At 42.1% G+C, this 21,354-nt stretch overlaps 1 protein-coding gene across 1 annotated transcript in view; it reads left to right on the plus strand.

Moving 5' to 3' along the window:
- LOC117515192 (Fanconi anemia group A protein) overlaps positions 1–21,354 on the plus strand; it is a 114,045-nt gene that overhangs the window by 64,693 nt on the left and 27,998 nt on the right. The window contains exons 21-30 of the mRNA XM_034175663.1: positions 4,135–4,234; positions 4,606–4,793; positions 8,556–8,646; positions 11,852–12,037; positions 12,125–12,198; positions 15,307–15,435; positions 15,919–15,988; positions 16,076–16,227; positions 16,301–16,406; positions 16,499–16,558. Of these exons, the coding sequence (XP_034031554.1) occupies positions 4,135–4,234; positions 4,606–4,793; positions 8,556–8,646; positions 11,852–12,037; positions 12,125–12,198; positions 15,307–15,435; positions 15,919–15,988; positions 16,076–16,227; positions 16,301–16,406; positions 16,499–16,558 (1,156 nt within the window). The remainder of the gene's footprint in view (positions 1–4,134; positions 4,235–4,605; positions 4,794–8,555; positions 8,647–11,851; positions 12,038–12,124; positions 12,199–15,306; positions 15,436–15,918; positions 15,989–16,075; positions 16,228–16,300; positions 16,407–16,498; positions 16,559–21,354) is intronic.

A 21,354-nucleotide genomic window follows, 5' to 3' on the forward strand; every position in this document is an offset into this window, starting at 1 on the left:
ATGTTAAGAATACCCGGGTCCAGCAACTAAACCAAGTATGAGTTTTCTGAAGTTTCTTTGAAGATGCCTTTGGGAGACATGTTTGTAATCCAAAGGTGTAACACCTTAGGATTAGTGGTGTAAAGCATCATAGTTGAACAGAGTTCTGTCTGGACTGCCCCTCATGGTTTGGCCAGTTTCCTGGTTTGTGTTTGTGTCTTTGCAGCTCGATCAGTTTCCTGGTTTGTGTTTTGTCTTTGCAGAGCGATCAGTTTCCTGGTTTGTGTTTTTGTCTTTGCAGAGCGATCAGTTTCCTGGTTTGTGTTTTGTCTTTGCAGGCCGATTAGGGTCAATCTACAGAAATTGACGTTTTTTGATAAAGCAACTCAACACAGATCTGTAACTATGTAATTGCAGTCCTAAATGAAATAATATGATTGGCCAAACAGTATAACATGGAATTCATGGAATTTTGCCAGCATATATGTCATTAATTCTAGATTTTTGTCATTGGTGTCACAGTACAGAGCAAGGTTGAATACAATATCAGGTTTTCATAGCAAGGAGAAGTTCAATGCATCAAAATATTTTGTTTTGGTCCAACTCCTAATAAGTTAAAATGAAACATGGATGGAACCCTAAAAAAGGAATCTAATCATACTTCAGGTCATATCGTCAGAACTTCTTCGCATGTGTAGCTGAAAGATTCCACCGACTGGCTGAAAGGAGGCATTGAACAAAAATGTTCTCATGTACTATTTAGCTAATAATATTGCTGATATTATCCAATGGTGGTTTTATTTGAAGTATCAATTACTAGTCTGCAAGCTTTGGATCATACAAATGACATACACGTTACACCAATGACAGGAAAATAAAATATTTTAGAAATATCAGCAAATGTGAGCACCATCAACCTTCTCAACCAATCCAACATAGTTGTAGGATTTGGTTTTGCCTGCAAAGTTCACAATAACAAAGTCCCCAGCAGACAGATCACGGCATTTAATGGGACTTAGACCATGAAACATCGCTGCTAGGGCCTCTATATGTTCTGTCAGCTCTTTCTCCATATGTTAGTTAAAGACTTGATTGGCAAGTCCAGTTCTTTTATATCCTGGCCTTATTTCTTTTCCATCTATCTTTTTCTTCTCCATGTATTGTTTTAATGTCATCCTGCATATGTTCATCTGCCTTGCCACCTTACGAATGGGCTCCCCTTTCTCCACCTCTTGCATTGCTCTGTCCATGACCTCTAGAGGAGTGGAAGCTGTCTCTGTCTTCCTCTTATAATTTCATGGCATGATGGTTTATTTCTGTTTTTACCCTAAAATTAGGAATGTCACACAGTTTTAGTGATAAAATATAAGAATATAATGTAAAATTACTTACCAAAGCACTGCAACATGTGTGAATTGTTTTTAAACTTGTCTATAACCGTTCAGATGCAACAATAAAAAACCTTGATCATAGAAATTTTACTTTGAAGGGCGAAAAACAGTTTTTGCACTTAAATATGCTTACCTCTCATGCAATGATGCTCCCTTCTTTACAGGATGAGTAAAATGTCTGACTCTTCAAAAATGAGTGGTCACATGACCAATTGCTTATATGGTTCCTGAGAAACAGGTGCTGGCACAACTTACCTGCGGCACAAATCACTCTCCCTATATAAATATTTTTCCACACAATCTTGAGACTTTGAGGAAATGTCCAACAGGAGACAAGGCTCGTGTGCTTCAGGGTGCAGATAAGTTCAATCAAAATCATTGTATGTATGCAGATTCACATCAAATGATGTCATATAAAGGGAGAAACCCAGGATGATGAACTAAAATCAACAACTTCCTGATAATGATACAATATTTTTCACTAATGTTTCCAGAATTGCAGAAACAGATTTGTCCGTCATTGGTGTTACATCTGGTCATTGGTGTAACACTGACATGGCAATACTACTGTTACACCAATGACCTGTGTTACACCATTGACAAAAAATAAAAAAAATAATTTATGCTCCCCATCCATTAACCAGCAGCTCTCTTGCATTTTGCATGGGGAAATGATGGCTTGGTTACTACAAAACTATGCATTAACTGGATTAATCCTCCTACCGCTCTGCCTCACCACCACATAACACCAATGACACAGAATTAAGGTACTTCACAAAATTTTTGAAATTTGATGAAAATCTGATGAAAAACTACTCACCAAGTTTAAAATGGCCTCCACTTCTAGCATGTGTGGCACTAATGCTGCCATCTGGTATAGAAAATCATAACTTAGGGCATTTATTATTTATTCCCCCACCAAATTGGTTCCATATTACACCAATGACACATAAAGAATGGACAAAACATAAAGTCTGTGAAAAAAAAATTAATGGCAGATATTAAGTATATTTATTTGTTGCTGAGAATCTAAGCTACTGTACATTCCAGTTGACAAATGATTTTGGGAGTTTGTCCCCTGGGACAATCTCCTGCATGGATTATTTCATTGTCTCCTAGCATAAGGACATTTTACACCAATGACATTTTAGTCTTATTTCGTTGCGGCATTCCCTCACATATGAATATACTATGGTGGAGTACTTGTTTAAAGAATGCTAATAGATTGACATATATTTCAGTCAAAATAACAGTCACATTTGTGATATGTGCAACAAAAGAGGGGCTGGACTTAAAAATGTCACTTTCTGTAGATTGACCCATTAGTTTCCTGGTTTGTGTTTTTGTTTTTTGCAGACCGATGCATTTCATGCTTTGTGTTTTTGTCTTTGCAGACCGATGAGTTTCATGCTTTGTGTTTTTGTCTTTGCAGGCTGATGAGTTTCCTGGTTTGTGTTTTTGTCTTTGCAGACTGATGACTTTCATGCTTTGTGTTTTTGTTTTTGCAGACCAATGAGTTTCATGCTTTGTGTTTTTGTCTTTGCAGGCTGATGAGTTTCCTGGTTTGTGTTTTTGTCTTTGCAGACTGATGACTTTCATGCTGTGTATTTTTGTATTTTGCAGACCGATGCGTTTCATGCTTTGTGTTTTTGTCTTTGCAGACCGATGAGTGTCATGCTTTGTGTTTTTGCCTTTGCAGGCTGATGAGTTTCATGCTTTGTGTTTTTGTCTTTGCAGACTGATGACTTTCATGCTTTGTGTTTTTGTCTTTGCAGACCAATGAGTTTCATGCTTTGTGTTTTTGCCTTTGCAGACTGAAGAGTTTCATGCTTTGCGTTTTTGTCTTTGCAGACTGATGACTTTCATGCTTTGCGTTTTTGTCTTTGCAGACTGATGACTTTCATGCTTTGTGTTTTTGTCTTTGCAGACCGATGAGTTTCATGCTTTGTGTTTTTGTCTTTGCAGGCTGATGAGTTTCCTGGTTTGTGTTTTTGTCTTTGCAGACTGATGACTTTCATGCTTTGTGTTTTTGTTTTTGCAGACCAATGAGTTTCATGCTTTGTGTTTTTGTCTTTGCAGGCTGATGAGTTTCCTGGTTTGTGTTTTTGTCTTTGCAGACTGATGACTTTCATGCTGTGTATTTTTGTATTTTGCAGACCGATGCGTTTCATGCTTTGTGTTTTTGTCTTTGCAGACCGATGAGTGTCATGCTTTGTGTTTTTGCCTTTGCAGGCTGATGAGTTTCATGCTTTGTGTTTTTGTCTTTGCAGACTGATGACTTTCATGCTTTGTGTTTTTGTCTTTGCAGACCAATGAGTTTCATGCTTTGTGTTTTTGTCTTTGCAGACTGAAGAGTTTCATGCTTTGCGTTTTTGTCTTTGCAGACTGATGACTTTCATGCTTTGCGTTTTTGTCTTTGCAGACTGATGACTTTCATGCTTTGTGTTTTTGTCTTTGCAGACCGATGAGTTTCCTGGTTTGTGTTTTTGTCTTTCCAGACCGATGAGTTTCCTGGTTTGTGTTTTTGTCTTTCCAGACCGATGAGTTTCCTGGTTTGTGTTTTTGTCTTTCCAGACCGATGAGTTTCCTGGTTTGTGTTTTTGTCTTTGCAGACTGATGACTTTCCTGGTTTGTGTTGTTGTCTTTGCAGACTGATGACTTTCATGCTTTGTGTTTTTGTCTTTGCAGACTGATGAGTTTCATGCTTTGTGTTTTTGTCTTTGCAGACTGATACGTTTCATGCTTTGTGTTTTTGTCTTTGCAGACAGAGTCTGTGGGCATCTGGGTTTGTTGCTGTGATCCGTGGCAGCTCACAGCTGCTCTCCAGTCTTCTGCACCGACTCTTTCACCTCTTTCGTCAGCAGGTTCATCAGCACCACTCTGGACTTCAGACACTTGAACATGAATCAGATTAAAGTGTAGATGTCAGATTTTAGTTTCACCACCACTGTGACTCTGCTCCAGATAAACAGCAGAAAAGGAGTGAATGAATGTTCAGAACCAGAAATATGTATTTGCCTTACAAAGTAAAACAGATTTATTAACGTGATTCAGTTTATCAATCAGAAAGTGAGCTCATTGACTGTTTGTAACTTTCTCTTGTCCAATCAGAGCTTGTTGTTGTGATGTCATCTTGATATTGTTAATAGTGTTGGAAATGCTACCAAATGTTTCCTTTGATCATCATGTCTTCACTTTGACTCCGTGTCATTCATTTGACATCCTGTGTCCGCAGGAGGCGCTGCTGAGCAGTGCCCACTTGCTTGGCCTGGCAGTGTTGGTGGCCCACCTTCACGTTTCCCTCTCCCACAGTCACGTGGTTGAGGTTCTGCCCCCCGCTCTGCCCAGACCCGTTCCTGTTGGAGAAGCTCTCAGCTTGGCGCTGGTCTGCAGCACTCGTGCTCACATGCACATCTGCGTCAGGTGACCATCTTCTCTGCCACACACCAGAAGTTACTGACATCATCTGCACACTGACAGGGGTGGGCGGAGCTTATCAGATCAGATTCCACCTGTCTGTCTGTAGACACTAAAATCAAAGTGGTTCATGGGGACAGAAAATCAAGAGGATCCACACTGGGCTCAAAATGTTCCGTTTCTTTTACAGTCTGGCAGATTCTCCTTTGATCTCTTTTATTTTTTTGACATCTCAAAAATGGATGGTGAAATGCCAGGGTTGCCGACTGAGCGTTCCCCCTCTAAAAATCGGTCCGCCCTGTCTTCATTGCACGAGTCATCAGCCGCGGTTCACCAGTTATCACCTTGTTTCTGCTTCAAACTGCCTCCAGTCATCATCTGTCTCAGCGACAGATATCTGAAGCTTTGGTACAACAATCATTTCCACATAAATTCAGCTTTATTTCATCATAAAAAAAACAGAGGAAGCGATCAGAGTGCCACATCCATGACGAGCTGCTAGCTGCTGCGTTCACTGCACGTCGGTCATTTCAGAGTGTCACCGATTATCACCTCGTTTCTGCTTCAATCACCTCGTTTCTGCTTCAAACTGACTTTCAAATGATTTAAGTGGTTTTACTTTGTCATCTGATCATTAGTGATCCCATTAAACCATTTGATCGCTTTGGGTGAAGAGAGTCAGACTCAGAGGAGCTGCTGAGGTCTGAAATGAAGCATGCACATAGTGCAGCAGATGAGAAAAATACTTCAGTTATACAAAGAAACATAACATTTGGCACACTTGCTCACTAGGACCAACTCTTTTGAAAAGTTTGGATAGCCACGCAAAATTTCAATATGGCCACCATTTTTCCAAGATGGCCACCAGTTGTACCGATTTCTGTAATTTTTTGGGTATACATATAAAAAAATACACATTCAAGTGTTCCATTCCTGTTCCACTTTGCAGAACAGTTAATTTAATAAGTCAGAAGTAATACGAGTATATTTTTCATTATGATGAATTATATTTAACAAAATGACCATCGAGGGACCCTTTTGCTATGAGAAAAATCTCTAAAATCCCTTTTGCAATAGAAAACTTTCTTTTTTGTTTGTCAGGTAAGACGACTTGGTTCTAGGATTTGTATTGCTATATATGATGCACAAACGTATGGTGGTAATAAAGAAGATAGAAGCAAATCACAACAAAGCATTGAAAACTCCAAATTATAAGGCTGGAATTTTAGTTTCGTTACGGCGTTGACATATCCTAAATTATTTTGAATGCAAGAGTTGTGAGATACCTATAGATGCAATCTCTGCCTGTCATGAAATATTTTCAGAATTCATGAATGAAAAGCTGGACTATAGATATCTAGGGAAAATAGAACTGATCCAGATGTGCATCATTGTGACACTGACTCAATTTTGCAGCTATAAGCTGGTAAATATGCACTGTATGAGTGGCAGTCTTGCCAGACAATGATTTGATTTAGTGCACCTTTTGGAAGAAAAATATATTTACCACTTTCACTTTGTGCTTTTTTTAATTGTATTCTGTAAGTATAAGCAAATGAAGATCAATAAAAAAAGTATGAGCTCATTTATGTGGCTTGTGGGTTTGCAGCTGAAAAAAAAAACTTCAGGCCAGATAGGAAGAAGATGTGTCCTTTTCCAAAAGACATTAGGCCGACTAACTCAGCAAACACATACAAAAATCATAAGCTCATTCAGGAGACAGCTTACAGGTCACATTTGCAACTGCACAAAGCTGTACAAGCTAGTCCGAGCCTGTAGCATTTGCACCTGCCACAGCAGCCAGAGTTGCAGCCACATTTGGTGAGTTGTTCACAACTCTTTGCCATTGATGAGTTGGCTGTCCAGTAGACCTTCCACTCATCACCTGCTTTCTCCCAGCCCCAATCAGATGGACTCTCTGCTTCTGGCTGATGTCGTATTGCCTGAGCCCATATGCATCCTGCCTGGTATGCTGCACGTTTGGTGTGTTGAAGCAGAGCTGCACTGGTAGGAGGGATGGCTTCATACGACCTCTGCTTCCTGGCAAACAGGTCAAGTCTGGCTTTATCTACACTGTCAACATTGCTGGATCTGTCATACATGAGAACCACAAACTTCTCCAGAATCTCCATGTCTGCATCCTCAATGGACGGAGGGTACTTGCTCAGTTTAGAAAATACTGGGGTAGCCTCTGGGAACATATCCCAAGTTTGCCAAGCTGTCTTCTTCCCTTTGTTTCTTAAGGCTGAGACCACATCACAGCCAGTGAAGGCATGGAAGAATGGCATTCCTCTGGCCCTCTCTTGGCCTACATATTCTGACAGGTTGTGGATGGGAATCCAGCAAAGGCTCAAACCTTGACCGAATGCCAACCACAACTGCTGCACACCCATACTATGTAGAGTTGAGAAGACACTCAAGCCAATGACCAGCACATCTGTATCATTGGCTTTGATCATGACAGACTTGCTGCCATGGCTCTATAAAACCAACAAAGAAACTCAAATACATGGCCAGGAGGGCATAATTGACGTGGTCAAAACGTCATGGCGGCCATCTTGAAATTCTGAGTGGCCATCCAGTGAAAATGATGACTTAACCCATGAAGAAGATGTGTAGAAAATTTCATGTTTCTTTGTATAAATGAAGTATTTCACTGAAAAAATGAATTTATCTGCTGCACTAACAGTGGAGGCACAGCGGACCAGTTTCTGGGGTGGACCCTAAAAATTGTCTGCAACACCAGCTTAGTCCACTATCTGTATAGTCCACTGGACTTTACATGTCAGTCATGTAACAGCAATTAAGGCTGTTTTGAAGCCCAGATTGTGACCTCACTAAAACCTTCAAAGACAGGACATAAATGTGTGTTCCATTTGGACTGGCAGACTTCACCTTTAGCCTCAAACACTGCTTCATGTTCATTAGAGGTTTAAACCAAATCGGCGCGAGCAGACGGACACATCTTTCAGGGTTACCTGGATTCTGTGCCACAGCACAGCAGTTGCTCAAATATGTCCAGAGTTTAAACTTTTCCAGATATTCTTGGATGTCTGGTTTATTGGCCAGCACCCATTCATGAATCACCAAATAAGCGTGCACACATTGCACTGTAAACGATGCACATCTCGCTCTGTTTCATAAGCACAGAGTGGACAAGTTTAAAAACTCAACACTTCATAGACTCACCTGTTTCTGATGATCAGCGTGTGTGATATTACCTTCCTCCCAGTCAAGCAGCTCACAATTTCCACAAAATTATAAATGAGATTTTCCACACAGTCATCTGTTTAACTCACTATAAAGGCACTCACTATACACAGATACAAAGCTGTAGACAGTGAGTGAGGCCGCGACACGTGCGCTCATAAACAGCTAATCGCTTTCCTGCCTGTGCACCCGCGCCAAACAGCTGAGAGAGGTCACCCGCATTCGACCAGCACTTTGGGTAGTCGACCTGGATTTGGGAGCTGCTTCACTCCGAATGAATCATTCGAGGTGGCTTTGACACACATTCTGGGTATTCGTACTCGGCTCTGTGAACGTCTGTCCCGTACGAATGCTGCTTTAATTTGGGCTGTTTTCCCCATCCGGGCTGATTTGGCCTCACTCGTGCTCCAGTGTGACGTGGCCCTTAAGCAGATCTTAAAAAGTGTTAAGCTGTGTGTTAAACTGTGTCTGGACCCTGGTGGTTTGGAGTTTGGTGACCAGCGCTAAAGATGGTGATGCGTGACTGGTTGATGATGTTAATTGTTGCTTGTCGTGCAGGTTGTGTTTGGCAGTTGTGAGCTACGGGTTGTGCAGAGGAGACTCACTGCCTCGGCGGGACGATTACATCATCAGCAGCTTCTATAAGAAGGTATCTCATCACGTGCACTCACTTGTCATCACGACGGCAGCTTGTTTTCATGTTGCATCAGTGTGACCCTGTGAGTGATGTTGATCCATAAACGTCAACACTGTCTTGTTGTTTATGTCTTTATAAAAAGAAAGGAGCTCAGGAAGGGAACAAAAGGCTCTGAAGGTTTTCTTTTTTCTTTTCTGCCACTAATTTGGGTCTGATTCACTATGGAAGTAGACCAAGCAGCTTATCCCTCACTTCCCTATCCTCAGCCAAGTCCCCTAACTTTTCCTGCACTACTCTGGGGTGTTTCCAAGCCAGCTGGGAAATATAATTCCTTCATTCCTGTGTCTTCCCTGAGGTCCTCCTCCCAGTTGGTTTTGCCTGGAAGACCTCCAGGAGAGGACCAGGAGACATTCTTACAAGATGCCCAAAGCTGGCTCCTTTCAGTGTGAAGCAGCAGTGGCTCTACTCAGAGTCCCTACTGGATAGTTGATCCTCTCATCCTGTCCCTAAGTGTACTGTCAAGAACTGTGTATTTGTTGCCATGCATTGACATTCCCACATTAAACAAACCGAGGCACGGGCATCTCTAGATTTTCTACACTGCACTGGACACCAAAGTCTTTGGGCAATCAGCAAGGAGTGATGGGCAGGAATCAATCAAGAGACCATCATCTTTGCCACACAGGGATCGCCACGAGTACTTCCACAGACTTTTAGCGCTGCAGAGGCTTCTGAGTAAATTCATTGTAGTGCCTGTGTCTTTAAACACCCTGTGGTCTGCTGCAAAGACATCTCGCTTACCTTTCACAGTGGCAGTGTAGATCAAACACAAGGCACTTTCACTCATGGATTCAACTATAAACAGACTAATTCCGGACAGTTTATCAACACATTAACAGCAACTCTGTCATTTACACACTTTTAAAGTAATGAAGAAGAAAGATTAAAGAAGGTTTGAGTATTAAACCAACACAAGTGCCAAAAAGCATTATGGGTAATCATACTCGCCCCCATCAAAACGCATAGAACACTGGCATCTAATGGATGGGTGTGAAAAGTGGCCAATGTGCTGAGTTACACTTCACAAACAGAATTTTCAGTTTTGCAAATGCTTTTTGTTTTGTTTTTTGTTTTTTACAAATGGAAAAAAATGACGTATTTGCGAAATACACATCTGTTTGTAAAAACCACCATGCAAGTTACAAATCAGAAATTTGCGTTTGTGGATCACAAAACATGTGCAAATCAAGGACTGTTTGTAAATCACTCTCTGTGCATTTGCAGGTATCAATGAGACATATTTAACTCCATAAATAAGTGTGTTTTCACTTAAAAAAAAAAAAAAGTAAAAGTTTGCATGTACACACTGTGTTTTAAAGCAGACACACTGTCGATCATAATGCATTGAGTTTGGGTGTGGTTGTTATGCCCCACGAGGTGCTTGCGCCGTGAGGCGGGGCATATAGCATACGGGTTGTCCGTCCTTCCGTCCGTCTGTCCGTCCGGCCGCAATTCGTTCACCACAACGTAGTTCGGCACCTATTGCTCGCAGAAACTTCATATTTGGTGGGTACATGCCTTGGAGGAGTACTTTGCATGGGTTCAAAGGCCGGTGACCTTGACCTCTGTTTCAAGGTCACCAGTGGTTGCATTTGTTTTGAAGGCTGGTGACCGTAACAAACTTTTTATGGTCACTGTTTGTCATGTCCTCTAAATAAATATTATGCCAATCTCCAATTTTTTCGTTGTATATCCCAGTTTACATCAAACACATAAGGCTTCAACCAAATACCCATCCCATACAAGTACATAATACTGCACTTTGCATGGAAATTTATACAGCGCGTGGGGCATTTCGTGATGAATGTCTCTAGTTTTTATTATTATTGTTATTGTAGTACATGTTAATTTAGGAGTGTTGTCAGTGTTATAGATTTGTTGACTTTTTATAGTTCAAGGAATGTAGTTAGTTTGGTTAAGAGTTATGTTGTGACCATGAGTGAAAACGATTTTTTGATTGACCTCTTGTGCTCTTCTCTTGAGCTGCTGTATATTGAAAGAAAATGTTTTTTTTTCTCCTGGATTACTGGAACTGTGCCCACCACTGAGAATAATCAAATGAACACGCTGAAGCTCTGTTGTTCGAACAGAAGTGTTATGTGTCGGACGCAGCTCGGAGAACCGACCAGCGTTTGAAGGACCCAGTATGAAATAAGCAGAGCACAGTACAAAGGCTAACTGAATTTAATACATAACAGTGATACATAAAAATACAAAACAAAGTGCGGTCTGGCGTGGTGCGCTCCCAGCAGCGCTAACGGTCCGGAGCCAGAAGCTGTTCGGACCCAAGGACCCCGCCGACACCCCCCAGGTGGCCGCAACAAACCAAGTCTGTGAAAGAAGGAACCATTATGTGAGTCCACACTCTACACACAGAGAGAACACTTAAAGGTGTACAAACAGCAAACACTTCCTGGCTTGATTACTAATCAGCTTCCCAACCTGCAGGCATGGAACATCCAGTTCACAAAACTCCACTGCAGTGGAAGCCGATACATGACTAACATACAGCTCAATATAATAAGGTGTGAGGGACACCACATTTACTGACTGTATAAATGTTAGTCACAAAATCTAACGTACCTCAGGAAGTGTGCTGACGAGCGTGAGACCTCACCCCCTCCTCTTTCACAGACCGTGCATCAAACCCTGGACGTTCTCTGCATCCACTGATGATGAGATGGCTCCCGAGACGACGATCTCACCCGTCTGGTCACAAGGTCGAGTCTCTGGCAAATACACACTGTATACTCCAGTCTTAAATACCACCATGTTCCAATCCATATAGATGCACCTCAGCTGTGAGTCCTGACGAGCCGCAGGTGATCAGGGTGAGGTCCTGATAACCTCAGCAACACAGCCACTCAGTCCCAAATGCAAGCCACCTGGAAGGAAAAACAAAAGACAGAAACAAAAAGGCAGCCAGGCCCCCCAGCCATACAACAAGAAGATTACAAACTTTTTGCCACATTGAAGTCATTGTCAAGCAACCTGCATCACATACACACTTTCTGTCCTTACCTTTCACAATGAAGTGATTGTTTTGAACTATGAGATAGTAATTCTGAACAATACCACTGGAGGTTAAGGTGCTGGACGTCCTTATAGGTTTCCACCTCAGTCATCATGGAAACATCGTATCTGTGCGTGTGTTTAGCTTCTTTACCTCATCCCGAGGCTGCTGCCTGAAGCCAGACGGACTCCAGCTCCAGCTGCAGAGTCCACTGAGCTGTCTGACCTCTGGACAACCACCTCAGAACCCAACACAACCTGGAGGAAAGCTGCTCTGCATTTATGGAGGCACTCTGCTTTCTGTCAGCTTGGGCAGACACCACAGTATCAGGTCAGATGTTTCTGTGATCAGATTAATCCAGAGTCTGTGCATGTGTCCTGGAGCTGAAACATCAGCAGGCTGTGTTTGTCTCTTAAGTTGTTCTTCACAGATTGGCTAACCAGTGAGCTCAGCGTGCAGCGGAGTGAAGACGCCCTTTCTGATGCCGAGCGGTAAGACAGGAAATACACGCCCACACAGACAAATCTGCCACAGAGCAACTGCAGCTGATTGGAGGTCAGTAGGCAGCCAGTCTGATGAATAAGAGGTGATTCCCTGCTGGTGAATCTGCCATTGCATTAACCTGTGAGCTGCTGGGTGAGATCAGCCAACCAGAACGTCAACACTGATGATTCCTGAACCTGTGATGAATGTCAAGGTGCCGTGGTAAACGCTGTCAATGGTTTCAAACACTAATCTAAAGCTTGTGTGATGGTGGCCAGCAGAAGGCGCTCTGCATGTGGTAGTCAGTAGGCCTCACTCTCCCGACAGCCACAGGATACTCAGGCCTCTCAGGCCAGAGCTCGGGTTTTAGCAGACTGGTCAGAGTGTCACCTCCCATGCTGCAGATGATGAGTTTGCACCCCGAGGGGAGCGAGTGGGAGGAGCCACAACAGAAACACAACACAGAGCAAGGTGCTACACATGCATAGAAATAACTTCCCCTAATCCATCACTCGTAGAAATGTTGCAGAGATGAATTTCATCCTGGGCTGATATGAAAAACAAATTTCCTTTCTATAATAAAAAATAATAATAATACTAAAATGTGACATAATATCTGGCTCACACAATCAGGTTCAGAATCTAACAAAGTCCACACTTTGTGCCAGGGATTATCCTTAAGAGAGTACAGTTCCAAGTACTTGTTGGTCTGTGACCAGAGCAGTGTGGCTTCAGACCCAAGAAGTCAGCCATCAGTCACATCCTAGCTGTGTGAGTACTCATTGTACGCGTGTGAATATCAGCACTGCTTCCTTGCAGCCTATGTTGATTTTTGTGTTTCAATCATTTGATAGCAGACAATGTCTTCGTACTGTGATAAGACATCAGAACACACGAACAGGCTGGTGCCCGGCTGTGGTGCCCAGTGGAGTCACCATTACTGACTATGAACCATTTTCCTGCCCTTTCGAGGCCTACTGACAGCCCTCCTGGATTACTGACAACTTCTACCCCCAACTCAAGGCCAAAACGTTGTACATTAGTGACAGGGGACTGAATCACCCACAAAGTTAGATGGGGTCACCAGCCAGTGTTAAAGGTGAACTAAGTAACATTTTTTAATCTTAATTTTAGATGTTTTGAAGTAATTCTGATGGTTAAATGACTTGGTTTGGGGAGAATGGGGGCTCTCTACCCCACCAGGGTTCTCATAACAGAAAACCAGCATTGCAACTTCAGAGAAACTGACCTGGAGTCGTCGGTATGAGAGTCTCGTCTGGTGAGAGGCTCTTGTAAGAAACACAAACTGCTTTGCGACACTACAACAACAACACATACACGCCCCCCTGCCGAAGCACCGGTGAGCTAGCAGCTATAAGGAGAACGCTTTATTTCTTACATGTTGATAATAATAATAATGTAAGGTAATGATAATAATGTAAGAAATCAGAAATGACAGAGTGAGGGGTCACACACAGGTCACCCTTGGTCGGACTTTCTTGGAATAGCAGAGCTGAAAGATGAAGTGTGAAAAACACTTGCAGACCTGCTTTGCTGTTTCTGGGGGCAGCTTTGGAGCAGAGTTCACTGTGAAAGGACGACGTAATGTTCCCTTACTGATCACGCATATCCTCACACACACACACACACACACACACACACACACACACACACACACACACACACACACACACACACACACACAGGTGGAGAGGAGAGAGAGATAGAGGCAAGAGGGACAGAGAGAGTAAAAAAGACAGCGAAAGAGAGATCTGCCTGAGCTAAATTATGTTCTCTGTGTATTTTTGGATTGTCGCTTCCTTGACACAGTTCCACAGATTAAGTAAAAACAGATGGGGGGGTTGGCAATGAGTTTTTGCGACATATGTACTCCCGAGCTGTACGGGGAACTCTGTAGAGAAGAATGTGACCAATAAAGAGATGAAACAGCAAAAAACTGACCAACTTACCTAGTTCTCCTTTAAGTGTTTACTTGGGGCAGGAACAGCCAACATTGCTTCTCACGTCCGGGTGCTGACATCACATGAGGTCAGATGGCCGACTCAGGAGCATGACACAGTTATATTATCACTGTAATTCAAGTCAGCTCCAATGGTATTAGGATGCAACAATCTAAGCTCACAAAGATGGACACAGACAGGACTTGTGACGTTGCCAGAATGATGTGTCAGCCTTGACTAATACTCTCTGGTCCTCTCTCTCCCCTTCTGGGAGATGATGTACATACAGCAGGCTGATATCATTAAACTGGTGGCTGGCAAAGGTCTGTAGAGATCAGGGATTTACTTTTGTCAATAAGTGGCATGCTTTCTGGGGTGGCTGTGGCTTGCTGATTGCCAGATGGCCTTCACCAGTTGTAGTCAATCATAATCACGAAGGTGGAGCTCATAGGCCTTGGTCTTCTCATGTTAAGACTTTGTAGAAGCTTCAGCACCATTTATTAATGTACGTATCTGAGCCTGTGTGGGTTAGAGAGGATCTAAAATAAATTCAAACTTGTGCACCAAGTTCTTGTTTGTTAAAGTCCCCTCCCCTCCCCTCAGCCCCAACCAGTCCCAGCAGAAGACTGCCCCTCCCTGAGCCTGGTTCTGCTGGAGGTTTCTTCCTGTTAAAAGGGGGTTTTCCTTCCCACTGTCACCAAGTGCTTGCTCATAGGGGGTCGTTTTGACCGTTGGGGTTTTTCTGTAATTATTGTATGGCTTTTGCCTTACAATATAAAGCGCCTTGGGGTAACTGTTGTGATTTGGCGCTATATAAATAAAATTGATTTGATTTAAAGTCATTAATGATGTTTGCTGTACATTCATTTCAGCCTGACAGAAGAACAGTTCAAAGACATCATTAAAAACCAAAATGAGCATGAGAGACCACAAATGTTACAACTGCCACCAGCGTGATGCTGCAGATCTGAATACTAACCTGGCTTTAGAGCTCTCCATACCTGCAGCCATCTGTGACTGTTGTTACCTCTAAATCTCAAGTGACTGAAATCACGTGTTGCCTCAGTGACAAGAAAACACATGATGATTCTCCACAAATCTGAACAATGGCAGTAAAGTGTGGAATGGCCAACGTGGCGGTGCGTCTGTCTGCAGGCTGGAGTACCAGCAGTGGGCGTGTCTGGAGTTGTACCTGCACCTCCCTGTGGAGCGTGGAGGCTGCGGAGGCGACATGAAGAACCTCTGCTCTCAACTTGTCAGCGCCATCATGGACAAGCAGTTAAGGTCGGTGCCAGTGTCTCTCATGAAACCATTTTGGAAAATAATAACATTTGTCCAAAGTCATTGTCCAAGATTCATCCAGAAGCACTTGGATGTACCACCAAAAAGAGCCACGATTCTTACGTTGACTTTGACTTTTATTTCATTGCAGACAGTATGAACCCGATATTTCATGTTTTTTCACAAAATGTTTACGAATGCTGAGTCATCTGGCATGTGAGATGGTCCATCCCAGACACCTCCGAGTCCAGAGGAGTCAACTCCACTTCTGGACAATGTCAACATAAAAGTTCTTTTTGGACACACAAAGACAATTTGATGTGGAAAAAAAAAGATTCAGATCCACACTGGTGCAGAAACACGACTGAAAGAAGTGGAGCTTTTATAGTTCAAAGTTATCGGTGCATTCAAACCACACCCGGTGCTGTGTGTTTGTACGTGTTTCTGGCCTTAAAACTAAACTTGGTGTGTTTTTGGTTCCCACAGCGACGGCAGACTGGGCGGGGGCGTGTCATCCACAGGAAGCTGTCTTCCAGACATCCTGTCCAAATTACAGGTGACTTTCACTGAACATTCTGAAGTGTTTACACCTGAGTCTCAGAAAAATTACACTGTGTGTGTGTGTATGTGTGTGTGTGTGTAGGAAGTCATCTGCGAGATGACTGTGAGCAGTCCTAACGCCCGACGTGATGTTTGTGAGGTTCTCTTTAAGCTGTTGTCACAAAGGTGCTTGGTAACGTCAGCAGCCGTCAGCGCTGATCTGAGTGTGCAGCGCACGCTGCACGTGTGGAACAGGTACGCACACAGCAGCACACCGCGGCGAGCCGGTGGCCATGGCGCCGCTGACAGCTTCCTGTTTGTTTCACAGAGTGTTACTGGCACTCCCAGCAGTGTCACTGGTCAAAGTGACAAGTGAACGCGTTACCACAACTCTGGACTGTCACGGCATGATGGAGCACGTTAACCAGCAGCAGGTGAGCTGCTGGACGTCCGGCGCCTTATGACAACATACAGACTCTGGCATATTGTGTGGCATTTTTATAACGGTGTTGTGTTTGTTGATCAGAGGAACGCCTGTTCTCCAGCCGGCCTGCTGTCCCGTCACGTAACCACACACTTGGTTAAAGTAAGTACCATATCGCTGTGTTTATCTGCTGCATTTTTTTTTCCACAGTGAGTTCTTGTGTTCCTCAGGGATGTGTACTGGCTCCTCCACTGTTCAGTGCTTGGATGGACTGGGTGTTGGGTCAGGTGGCAGAAACCACCGACTTACGGTAGTGTTCAGAATAATAGTAGTGCTATGTGACTAAAAAGTTTAATCCAGGTTTTGAGTATATTTCTTATTGTTACATGGGAAACAAGGTACCAGTAGATTCAGTAGATTATCACAAATCCAACAAGACCAAGCATTCATGATATGCACACTCTTAAGGCTATGAAATTGGGCTATTAGTAAAAAAAAAAAGTAGAAAAGGGGTTGTTCACAATAATAGTAGTGTGGCATTCAGTCAGTGAGTTTGTCAGTTTTGTGGAACAAACAGGTGTGAATCAGGTGTCCCCTATTTAAGGATGAAGCCAGCACCTGTTGAACATGCTTTTCTCTTTGAAAGCCTGAGGAAAATGGGACGTTCAAGACATTGTTCATAAGAACAGTGTAGTTTGATTAAAAAGTTGATTGGAGAGGGGAAAACTTATACGCAGGTGCAAAAAATTATAGGCTGTTCATCTACAATGATCTCCAATGCTTTAAAATGGACAACAAAAAAACAGAGACGCGTGGAAGAAAACGGAAAACAAAATGTCAAAATACTTGAAGAGGTCATGTTGCCTTATGCTGAAGAGGACATGCCCTTGAAATGGGTGTTTCAACAAGACAATGACCCCAAGCACACTAGTAAACCAGCAAAATCTTGGTTCCAAACCAACAAAATTAATGCCTCGCAGATGTGAAGAAATCATGAAAAACTGTGGTTATACAGCTAAATACTAGTTTAGTGATTCACAGGATTGTTAAAAAAGCAGTTTGAACATAATAGTTTTGAGTTTGTAGCGTCAATAGCAGATGCTACTATTATTTTGAACACCCCCTTTTCTACTTTTTTTTACTAATAGCCCAATTTCATAGTCTTAAGACTGTGCATATCATGAATGCTTGGTCTTGTTGGATTTGTGAGAATCTACTGAATCTACTGGTACCTTGTTTCCCATGTAACAATAAGAAATATACTCAAAACCTGGATTAATCTTTTTACTCACATAGCACTACTATTATTCTGAACACTACTGTAGGTGCTTTTGTTGCTGAGGAAGAGTTTACTAACCCGGACTCCACAGCAGAAAAGTGATTTCTATCCTGATATCGGTCATGTGACTATTTTCAATAGCTGAAATATTTTTTTGAGAATTGTTTTTATGTTTACATGTCTGTTAGTTTGTTTTCCATCATAAAAAGTCCAGTAACAATGTTAAATATTTAATGTTACCGGTGTCATGTCAAATTTCTTCAGATCGTTTCTCATTGGGCTGTGTCGCGTGAATGAGCCCACAGCCACATGGCGCTGACAGTGTTGCCAGATGCAGATGGTTTCCAGCCCAACAGCTGTTTACAAGCCACCACCATGCGCACAAACCACCTAAAATATAAATATAAAGTGGCAGCCACGGCTTTTGTCGAGCACAGCGTTGAACTGTCTGAAGGAGAGAGACGGTGCTGCGTCATATTTTACAAATCACATTTGTGAAAGGAGCAAGAAGTTGGCAACAATGCCTGCTGTCAATGTCGCGTTCAGGGCAATTATTAGAGTGATGACTGCTGCCCATATGCTAATGGAAATTATGTTTAAAAATCCATTCGGCACATGTTCCGTGGAGGATAATCAACTTACTATTTTGAGGTAAATGTTCTGCCATGATAATCTCCCTTTTATTAGGTTATATGATATAACCCGGGATGGTCCGGCGTCCTGTCTGGGGTGAACTCCACCTCTCGACCAGTGACCCCCACGACCCTGAACTATAACTATGGTTATTATAGTTACCTGTGCTTATTATAATAAGCAGGTATAGGAAATCAAATAGGGTAAAATAGATATTTAATAAGTCACCATTTTGCTCAGTAAATATTTTTCTAAAGGTGCTATTGCCATGAAATTTTCACCAAAGGTCGGTAATGCACACATACAAATAAATCAAACCATATATGTTTGTAAATTGAGTTGTGTAATAATGTGAAATGACACATGGAAAAAATATTGAACACCTGAAGAAAGGGAGGTGCAAAAAGACATGGAAAGTCAAGACACCATCTGAAATCTACCAGTAATTAGAACAGAGTCCTGCCCCTTGTCAGTTATTATTTAACCTTTATTTAACCAGATAAAAAACCTGTCGAGATCGAGGCCTCTTTTACAAGGACGACCTGGCCAAGAAAGGCAGCAGCACGTCATAATAGACAAATAAACAACATCAAGTTAAAGATTTAAAATATATAAAATACAAGCAGTTTACAAATAAAACACAATCATTTCTGTCACAGTATAAATATATAAGTTAAAACAGTTTAAAATTTAAAAACACAGGCACTGTTCAAAAGATTTCCATTCTCCATTTCTTAAAATAGATCAGAAAGTGTTCAGAGCAATCAATGCTGACAGTTTCAGTTCAGTTTGGAGGACATTCCAAGCAGCGACAGCAGAATCACTAAAGCCTTCTTTCCCGTTTCAGTCTGAACACGAGGTACACAAAAGCATAACATGCCATTCGAGCATAAAGCATAGCAGCTTTTAGATCTCCAAAGGAAATTAGATAAATAAGTCAGAACCAACCCAATAATAGCGCCTTGTAAGCCAGAATCATCCAATGTGTATATCACCATACATTCAAAGAAGGCATGCCAGCATTATCATACAACTCACAGTGGTGGGTGAGGCATCAAGAACCAGTGATGAATCTCAAAGCACAATTGTTCGCCGGAGTCAAGGGTTATAGACAGCTGCATGAAGCACATCACCACCATAATCCAGTACAGGCTAGAAAGTTGTAGTTATCAGAAGCTTCCGAACTCCAAGGGAGAAACATGACTTGTTTCTATAATATAACCCAAGCGTCATCCTTAATTTGAAGATCAAGTGTTTAAGACTTAAGTTTAAAAGAAAGCTCTGTATCAGTAATTAGTCCCAGATTTTGTAGCTGGTGACTAGCTCAAAGGTTTTACCTCAGGCAGTTTTAATTAATGGTATATTCTCCAAGGAAAACAGTCACATTGAGAAAAACATTATTTTGGATTTTTCAGCATTTAAGACCAGTTTGAATTTCTCCAGATTGCTCTGCACTACATCAAAGGTGGACTGCAAAAATTCCAATGCATGTGTAATTGAGTTTGGACAAGAATAAATTGCAGTGTCATCTGCATAAAGATGCTACAATCCATTTGATAGGTTTGCACACAGATCAGGAATATGATCTGTGTGCTCTTGTTAGATCTGTGTGATCTAACAAGAGTCTGTGATCCACAGTATCAAATGCCTTTGAAAGATCAAAAAACAGTGCGACACAAAACCTTTTGGAATTCAGTGCCTTAAACACATCATTTAAAATGTTTAAACTAGCAGTAACAGTGCTGTGTTGCTTCCTAAAACCAGACTAGAAAGGATTTAATATGTTGATTCTTCAGTTGATCACAGACCAATTTTTAAAATATTTTTTGCCAAAATACATAATTTTGAACTAGGTCTGTAATTATTCACATTTGGAGGTTCACCTCCTTTTAGCACGGGGATGACAAAAGCAGGTTTCCAAACTGTAGGGAGTTTGTTTGTGCTTAGGCGCAAATTAAAAATGCGGGTTAGAGGCTCAGCAATCAGATCTGCAGCCAACTTAAAAAATGTATCTAAACCATCGGGACCAGCAGCTTTTTTTTTTTTTTTTTGAATCCAGCATCTTAAACACCCTACAGACCTCAAACACACACAGGTTTAAACTGAAATGAACAATCAACAGGAGGACATCTTTCTCCAGCAGATTCACTATTTCAAACACTTTTTTAAGATCACCATTGAGGGAATCAAACAAATGCCCTACTTTCATAAAATGTTCATTAAAATAATTTAACATGGCACATTTATCAGTCAGGAAGGGCATCAAGCATGAATGCTGTGCCAACAACCAATGCAGATCTGGCTATATCCGCTGTGGTGACCCCGAACACAAAACTGGAGCAGCCAAATGGACAACAACAACATTTATCAGTCAGATTTGTAGAATCTTTGACCAAAAATTTAAGTGATTCACTAGAAGACATATGACCAGAAACATATCTTGCAACCTTCCAAAACATCTTGGGATCTTTTTAAATTTTCATTGATTTTAGATAAATCTTCTGGGCCCTTGGGCAAGGTTCTTAATCTCCCTTAGTTGCTCCCAGGGTGTAGTGAGCACCTTGTGTGGCAGCACCCAGACATCAGGATGAATGTGAGGCATTATTGTAAAGCGCTTTGAGCGACTGATGCAGATGGAAAAGTGCGATATAAATGCAGTCCATTTACCATTTATTTACAATTCATGATGCTCACTCATCTTCAACCGCTTAGTCCAATTAAGGGTCATGGGGGAGCCTATCCCAGCAGTCACAGGGCATGAGGCGGGTTTCACTCTGGACAGGATGCCAGTCTGTCACAGGGACACACAGACAAACAAACACATCCACAGTTTAAAGTTTCCAGTCCATCTAACCTGCATGTCCTTGGATGTGGGAGGAAGCCGGAGCCCCTGGAGGAAACCCACACAAACACGGAGAGAACACGCAAACACCACACAGGAAGGACACAGGCGGGAATCGATCCCATGACCTTCTTGCTGTGAGGCAACGGTGCTAACCACTTAAGCACAGTGTTGCCCCAATTTATGATACTAAATACTGCAAAA

The sequence above is a fragment of the Thalassophryne amazonica genome, chromosome 8, assembly GCF_902500255.1.
Source record: "Thalassophryne amazonica chromosome 8, fThaAma1.1, whole genome shotgun sequence".
Lineage (NCBI taxonomy): Eukaryota > Metazoa > Chordata > Actinopteri > Batrachoidiformes > Batrachoididae > Thalassophryne > Thalassophryne amazonica.